General features: G+C 50.3%; 1 protein-coding gene across 1 annotated transcript; it reads right to left on the bottom strand.

Annotated features, from left to right (window-relative positions):
- Positions 1-6,071: 6,071 nt before the first annotated feature.
- Positions 6,072-6,411, bottom strand: DPPA5 (developmental pluripotency associated 5; the record flags this gene model as incomplete). Its single annotated transcript, XM_082855959.1, has 2 exons — positions 6,072-6,226; positions 6,300-6,411. The coding sequence occupies 2 exons, from the start codon at positions 6,409-6,411 to the stop codon at positions 6,072-6,074; spliced, it is 267 nt and encodes an 88-aa protein (XP_082712085.1).
- Positions 6,412-8,529: the final 2,118 nt, after the last annotated feature.

Raw genomic sequence — 8,529 nt, 5'->3', positions numbered from 1 at the left:
GACACTATAAGGGTGGATCCCTGTCACTATACATTTGTCAAAACACCAAGAGTGAACGCTGATGTAAACTATGGACTTTCTCAGTGCTAATTATATGTCAATGTAGACTCATCTCTTTCTAACAGATTACCTCTCTGGTTGACTGAAAAAAAAAAAAAGCACAACGTGAGAGGTGTGAGTGAAGTTTTATTCGGGGCAAATGAGAACTACAGCCCGGGAGACAGCCTCCCGGGTAGCTCTGAGGAACCGATCGCAGGAGCTGGGGGGAAGGGCAGTATGTATGTGATTTTAATGAAGGGGGCACGTGCAGTCAGGCACACATTGAGGCAGAGGCTGGCTGCTGGCCCCGAGGAGCAGACGTCACCGTTAATGATTTCAGTGCTTTTCTAGATATGAAGAGATGCAAGAACTGGGCTCATGAAATCTTCTCCTAAAAATATCTAACCATCTGAAGACCTGTTCTGCCCATTTTTTCCCAGAGCACAGAGGGCTTCACCCCTGATCTCCACCCTGAACTCCTTTCAGGGGGTGTTGAAGGTCGGTGGCTGCAGTGGCTCGTGACTGCAGAGGCAGACGGCAGTGCCAGTTGGTAGCTGGCACTCTGGGAAAGGATGTTTGTAGTTAGGGAGGCTGGGCAAGTGTGTGGCAGGGGGATTATGGGAACTCTCTGTACTTTGTGCTCAATTTATCTGTGAACCTAAACTCTTCTAAAAAATAAAGAGTCTTAGGAGCGGGGGCGGGAGTGAGGCAACTCTCAGCCCACTGCCCACCTTGAAGTTCTAGAAGAGAAGCTTGACCTTTGATAGAGATTTGATGGAGACGTCTCCTGAAAAAAAAAAAAAAAAGCACAACCTAAAAGTTAAGACTTATGTTTTATTTGGGGCATTGCTGAGGACTGTAGCCCAGAAACAGCCTCTCAGAGAGCTGTGAGGAACTTCTCCAAAGAGGTATTGGAGGAGACAGGATATATAGGAGTTTTTGCTGGAAAAAAAAATGTAGTTGAGCATCAGAAGACTACCACTAATAACAAAAAACAGACATCTCGGACTTCCCTGGTGGCGCAGTGGTTGAGAGACCGCCTGCCGATGCAGGAGACACGGGTTCGTACCCCGGTCTGGGAAGATCCCACATGCCGCGGAGCGGCTGGGCCCGTGAGCCATGGCCGCTGCGCCTCCGCGTCCGGAGCCTGTGCTCCGCAACGGGAGAGGGCACAACAGTGAGAGGCCCACGTACCGCAAAAAAAACCAAAAAAAACCAGACATCTCAAGGTAACGATATTAGTGCTTTTCTCTGAATGGGAAGATGCAAGAGTCTGGGCTCACTGGAATTATTGCATTGATATGCACCTTAACTGCTGTGAAATGAAATTTGCATTTCATTGCAAGACAAGAGCAATTTAAACACAAAAACATTTTCTGTGCCCTTTGGCCTCCTCTCTCCCTTCTGCTGTGCATCGTGTATCAGCAATATGCATCAGTGAAGCTCCCCCATCGGCAGAGCAACATTCTCCCAAGATTACTGGGACGACTCTTCAGAAGATAACATTCCTTTTTGATCTCCGTAAGGGAGTCACATGGCCTTCAGATCTGGATTGTGTAAACTCTCGATAATACTCTCATTTGATGTACAGCCCTGTGTCAAAAAAAAAAACAACATATAACTGTGGCTTGACTTGCTTTTTTCTTTTACTTTTATTTTTTTGGCTGCACCATGCAACATGTGAGGTCTTACTTCCCCCACCAGGGATCGAACTCACACCCACTGCAGTGGTTGTGTTACCCTTTCACTTACCCTTGGCGGAAAATTGATCAAGAGCTTCAAACTCAAAAAACAAAGGACCACCACAAGACAACCATTTCTTTTTTTTTAACCTTCTGTTTACTAGTTCCAAAACTGTTCTATGTATTTGCTCAAAGTCTTGTGTTGCTTAGGATTTTTATCTTTTTAGTGCTGAAAAATCTTCAGTCCAGGGCATGCATGGAATTTATAGCACAGTCTTAAATTTCCAAGCTTGATACTTTTGACACAGATTAACTAAGGTAAAGCTGTTTTCTACATTTAGAAGCACTGCCCTTAGGGAATTTCTAGGCTTAGGGTCAAGGGCAGTTTTTTATGCCCCCTCTACACTGCAAAATTGGGGTTCATAACTCTACAGTTTATATGCCCACACACAATCATTCACTGCCAACTGATTCTTTAAAGGGTGCACTGGCTGAGGCTAATTTGGGGGCCACAACTGTTGGTCCATAAGGAGACTCAAGCAAAAAGTACAAAAGGGAGACTGTTCACCTAAGAGATCAGAAAAAAAAAGTTTGCAGGTGTCCCTGGGTGAGATTGTAGGGAACTGTTGCAACTGTTAACAGGTATCCAGAAGTATCTTGCCAATGCCCTTGCATTCAAAATGTGCCCAGAGCCACAAGGGACCCCCTTGAGGCAACCAGGATCAGAGGCAGTCTCTTCTCTGGAAACCGAGATGCCCCGCCCAGACCCCACCTGATCCCAACACGAGCCCCTCCCTGATCTATAGCATCTTGGGCCCTGCAATAGCCTCCGATCCTGACACCCAATGATTGTCCCATGAGAGCCTATCAGCTCTTCTTACCGGGGAGGAACAAATCTGCAAGGCAGGTCAACCTTTGTAGATACTCTTGGCCTCCTTCCACACGGAGTTGAGCCAACTGTCCCTCCTGGCCCTCCAAACAGGAGGAAAGTCATTTATGTGTGTCTAGTTCTTCAAAATCAGAGGGCCAACGCTTTTAACAATCATCAGTTTCTTGGGGACGTGGGAAAGGTGGGACTGATCTCTCCTCCAAAATCCTGGGCAGGAGCTGTGCTGAGTGGTCCATGACTTCCAGGCCAGAGTACTGGTGCAATTCTCAAAGGTTGGAAGGGAGGGTGTCAGGATGCCCATAGGGTACCTGCCTAGTCTCTTCCTCTCCTCAAAATGAACTTCAATAGCATGCCAAAACGTACCTTTGCTTCCTGGTGACCTAAAGGCTGTATGGCCTCCAGAGACCCCAGGAAACACACACACCATCCTGCATTTCCAGGAGGCAGGACAGTGCCCTTGACAAAGGACTTCCCAGCTCCCCTCACTGAGCCTTCAATGTGAGAACAGGGGCTGGAGGCTGGAGTCCCTCCTCCATAAGCCTGGGAGGGAGCAATCCAGCTCCAGTCCTGCAGCCTGTCCTTCATACATTCAAGAAATCATGTCTGACTGCCCATGGCGTCAGACATTGTTCTAAGACTTGATATCCTCACTACAACCCATGCGACGGATCTTATCCTATTACAGAGGGGGAACCAAAGCACAAGGCTCACGGTTCCGTCGCTAAAGAGGATCCAAACCCAAGCAGCCAAGCTGCTGTCCTTGTCTTAGAAAACTGTCCTCAACATTTAATATTACATACTGTCTATTTTTTTTTTTTTTTTTTTTTTGCGGTACGCGGGCCTCTCACTGCTGTGGCCTCTCCCGTTGCGGAGCACAGGCTCCAGACGCGCAGGCTCAGCGGCCATGGCTCACGGGCCCAGCCGCTCCGCGGCATGTGGAATATTCCCGGACCGGGGCACGAACTCTTGTCCCCTGCATCGGCAGGCGGACTCTCAACCACTGCGCCACCAGGGAAGCCCCATACTGTCTATTCTTTTAAAATCTCAACTTTTCTAGAGTTTACATTCCAGTGGGGCAGAGGAGGAAAACGAACGGTTAGCTTGTCAGTCATGTTTAAAATGCCATGAACAAAACTTAAGTAGGTCAAGCAGAGACAGTGGAGAAGGAGAGGACCTCTGGAGGGAACATGGACCACCGGGAAGAAGGGAACAGAATCATTTAAAAAAAATGAGAGGGAATTCCCTGGTGTTCCAGTGGTTAGGACTCCACACTTCCATTGCAGGGGGCACGGGTTCAATCCCTGGTTGGGGAACTAAGATCCTGCAAGCCACCTGGTATGGCCAAAAAATTTAATAAAAACAAGTGAGAAGTGTTCTTGGCAGGAGAGCAAAAATAAAAGCCCTGAAGTGGTAATAAGACGGCTTGTTTGAGGGGCAGCAAAAGGATACGGATCTGCAGCAGAGACGCAGGCAGGTGGCACGTTACACAGGGCGTTCTAGGTCAGGGCCGGGAGCTTGGGTTAGGTTGGCTGGAAAACTTTGGAGAATTTTGGAGTTCCCTTTGGGGGAGGGGCCATCTGATTAACGTTGTAAGAATTAAGTCTGGTGGAGGAGCCGACTGTGAGATGCCGAAAGGAGAACCCCCTGAGACCTGACAGGAGCCTCTTTCAGTAGTTCTGGCAAGGCAGGTTGGCGCCGGGGTGGGGTGGGCAGCTGGACCGGGTACAGGTGCAGGAAGGGCTCAGGTTGGAAGTCAAGGTGACTGGGCTCGAGCAGGGAGTCCTTTTGGGTGGTCAGGCATCAAGGACGGCTTCTAGTTTGGCGCCTGAACCACTGGCCCCAAATGCTGGTGCCATTCGTTTACTGAGTGAGAACGAGAACAGCTGTCTGATGGACAGGCCACGTGCCTCTTGCAGAAAATGGCTCCTTGCTAGTTTTTCTCCCCCATTTTTGTTCAGTTGCTCCAAAAGATAGTCAACGCTTGTTTCTGGTGTGATGCTTGCCCTACGCAAATCTCACAACTTCGCCTGAGGTCAGAGGCTATTATCTTCCATTTAGAACCTGAGCAGGGAGAGGGGTAGGAGGGTGAATGTGGCTAAGGTCAAAGGGTCAGAAAGCTCCCTGAGGGGATTCATTCCGGCTTGTGAACTACCAGGCTGGTCTCTACTAGGGAAAACTGTAGCCCCCGTTCTGATGGCCCCTCTACCCTCAGGAGTGAGCCCCACCTATGGTAATGCTTCATCCACCCTAATCCCACTTACCCTTCCGAGGCCAGGGCCTCCTGTAAGTGTGGTGGAGAATTCCAGAGACCATTTCAAGGGGTCTGTGTGAGGTTCTCCTTTCCTGTATACCTATCTGTAAGGCTGAATTTTCTTCACACTCCAACCTAAATGTGTAGCAGTAGGCTGAATGCAAATGAGAACCCAGACAGCGGTCTCCACTTTAGTTTACAAGGATATGAAACTCTCAGTGCCAGGATATCACATCTCTCCTAGGTTGTCTGATATTTTGGTCAGAGCTGCATCTCAGAACTTGACTCCCAGACTCTTTTCCTTTTCCTTTTCTCTCCAGACCCTTTCCTTTTCCTTTTCTCTCCAGACCCTTTCCTTTTCCTTTTCCTTTTCCTTTTCTCTCCAGACCCTTTTCCCCCTGTGCTCTGGGACCTCTTTCTAGCCTTAGGGGTTTCACTAAGAGTTAAGCTCCCAGGGCCACCTCACCTGTGATGTTATCTCCAACACCTCAACTACACAACAAGACACATCAAGAAACCTTTTAAAATTTTATTGTGTAATTAGCAACCTTGGGGGGAAGGACAGGAGGACTTAAAGGCAGAGACCAGAAGCCAGCTGGGTGTTCCTTGTCAGGCTGGAGCAGAGTCTAAAGCAGACCCCGGGCAGCCCCGGCTGCAGCCTCCGCTCTACCTCGCCGTCCCAGGTTGGTCTGGCTGCAAACTGGCTTCCCTTCATCCGAGGAGCTAGGTCGAGCGAATTCATGGCTTCCTCAGGTTGCAGCATCCCTGCACCAGAAAGCCACAGCAGGCAAGTGTGAGGGGAGAGGGTAAGAGCCGGAACAGTTCTCTGCCTCTTTCCAAGGTTCCTCTCTGGGACTTCCCAGCTAGGCGTCCTGGGCCTGGAATTCTCGGGAACCTCAGAACCTGGGGCCAACTGGAATCATTCCAACATGGCGGGTGGGGAGGCCCCGCCCCAGGAGGCCAGCCCCGGCCACCTCTCACAGCCTTACTCCAGGGTCCCTAGGGCCAAGGGCCGGCACTGCCAAGGAGTCTGGGGCACAGCCTGGACACAGAGGCCTCCCCGGGTGGGTGCTGTTGGTGTTTGCCCGGAGGGGATAGTTAGGGAGGGGTGAGGAGGGCTGGAGGGGCGCGAGCCAGGCCGCCTGCACAGGCAGGTCCAGGGCACCTGGTCATGAGGCCTCTCAACCTGTTTGTGCCGCTGGCGGTGCCGCTAGGCCACGGGCTGGAGCATCCACTTGGTCTGAAACTTGAACAAGTAAGAGCCGGAAACCATGACTTCGGTGAGGTCCGAAGCTTCCAGACCCTTCATCTGGAGCATGACTTTGCTCACCTCCTCGACGAATGGAATTCGAGATCCGTCGGGGCCTGTTTAGGGGAGAAGATGAGCGCTCGGGCCCAGGAGGGCCGGGGCACCCGGGTCAGGACTGGGCTCACTCACCGAACACGGCTTCCAGCAGCCCCGTCTGGACCAGGAACACCCTGGGCTCCGTCAAGACTTCGGGAGTCCCCACCCAAGGTGGGATGTCGTTCCGCTCGGGCAGCTTCCCCATCTTCTGGATGTCTAAACCAGCCCTGCTGGGAGCTCGGACTTAGACTGGGCAGGACGACGCCTCCGGCTGAAAGTTAAGCACCTGGGCCAGCCACGCCACGCGCCCCTGGCCAACCCCCATCCAGGCCCCGCCCCCGCCCCATCTAGGCCACGCCCCCGGTCCGCCCCCGGCCCTGCAGCGCAATTCCGCACTCGCCACGCCCCGCACGCCCGGGCCGCCCTGGTCTCAGGTTGACTGTCTAGGCTCCCGAGCGCGGGTGGGCCCAGCTGTCTCCGAGTTGACTCGGGCTCCCACCTGCTTTGACTCGTTTCCTCTGCACCAAAATCCCTTCACCTTGGGAGTGAGTGGGGAGACGGCGCTTAGAAACCCTTGTTATTCTAGAAACAGGGGCTGGGCCTGAACCAAGGAAAGCAGTACAGGTTTGGGGGTGCGACGGCCACCCAGCTGCCAAATCGAGTCCCTGCCTTCCACGTTCCAAAGGAGGGTGTGTCTGCCCTTGGCCTAAGGGAGCCGGACCCCGGGACTTCACTGCGGGGCGACCCCTGCAACTTCAAGGGACTGAGGGGTCACTCCTGCCACTTAACAAAGAGGAAAACGAGATTCCGATATTCATTTTCTTCCAGGGTCCTGATGGGGGCTCTGAAGTGCCCCACGGTTCACGTTCCTTGAAGCCCCTGAGTCTGGAACTTTTGAATCTACCTGGATTTCGAAGCTCACGTGGCCTAAACTATGTGGTCCGGCCTTCAAACTTGTTTTATTCATTTAAAAAACAGATTGCTCTAAACACTGCACTAGATCTATCCGATGGGGGTGTGTTTCAATGTTGAGGGGTTCACAGACAGAGATGAAGCTGGCTTTTCCCAAGGTCATGTTCTGATAACATCTAATGTCCCCTCAGCAGCCTTCATGGCCGCTTACTAGGGCAGACCTCTTCACCTGCAATCAAAGCCTGTGGGCTGCTTGTTCTTCTGCAGCCACCAGTGTAATCAATTCAGATAATAATCAATGGCTAACTATCAAATGAAAGGTTATTAACTGGATATTGAAGAGTTCTGGAAAGCCCAGCCCATAGATTATGAATTACAAAGGAGAAAATATTCCTTCACAATAGCGACTTGGAGGGCAGATGCCACCTTAACCAAAGACCGCAATTAGCATCACCAACAATGGGACCAATGGACTACTGGTTTGTCAAAGCCATGAAAACAAAAAAGCAGAAGATCATCTTATTAATCAAGAGACACCCAAGTGCTACGCATGATTCAAACCCTGAATCAAAGACAGAGAAAGACCATTTCAGGACAGTGGAGGAAGTTTTAACATAGGCTATATTGTAAAATAGTATTTGATTGTATGTTCTATAATATACAATTTCTAGAGTGTGGTGCCTTTATTACATAAGAAAAGGTCCTTGTTCTAACACGAAACATGTTGAAATATGTAAAGTGTTGATATCTACAATTCACTTACAAATAGTTCAGCACCGCCCAAAAATGAGCCCCCAAATTTTATATATATATATATAGAGAGAGAGAGAGAGAGAGAGAAAGAGAGAGAGAGAGAGAGAGAGAGAGAGAGAGGGAGGGAGGGAATCAATGTGACAAATATCAACAGTTGGTTCTCAGTGAAGGATATACAGAATTCTTTCTACTCTTCCGTAGTTCTCAATTTCAATGACAGGGAAATAAAGTACTAATGTGTCAGGTAGCTAATAAAAAGTAACTCTTCTGAGGGAAAAATAAAGTGTAAACCATCCCCTAGTGAGGACTTCCTTTATCATGGTTTCTAAATACCCCCATCCCCCATATACACACCATTTCTTTGGCTGGAAGTTCAACATGGTATTTATTTATTTATTTTTGGCTGTCTTGGGTCTTCATTGCTGTGCACGGGCTTTCTCTAGTTATGGCGAGCCGGAGCTACTCTTCCTTGCTGTGCACTTGCTTCTCGTTGCGGTGGCTTCTCTTGTTGAGGAGCACGGGCTCTAGGCGCGCGGGCTTCAGTAGTTGTGGCTCACAGGCTCTAGAGCACAGGCTCAGTAGTTGTGACACACGGGCATAGTTGCTTGGCAGCATGCGGAATCTTCCCAGACCACGGATCGAACCCATGTCCCCTGCA

This window comes from Leucopleurus acutus, assembly GCF_964270905.1.
Source record: "Leucopleurus acutus genome assembly, chromosome: 15".
In the NCBI taxonomy this organism is placed as follows: Eukaryota; Metazoa; Chordata; class Mammalia; order Artiodactyla; family Delphinidae; genus Leucopleurus; species Leucopleurus acutus.
Note: the sequence above shows the minus strand (reverse complement) of the source record. Positions and strands in the feature narration are given on the sequence as shown.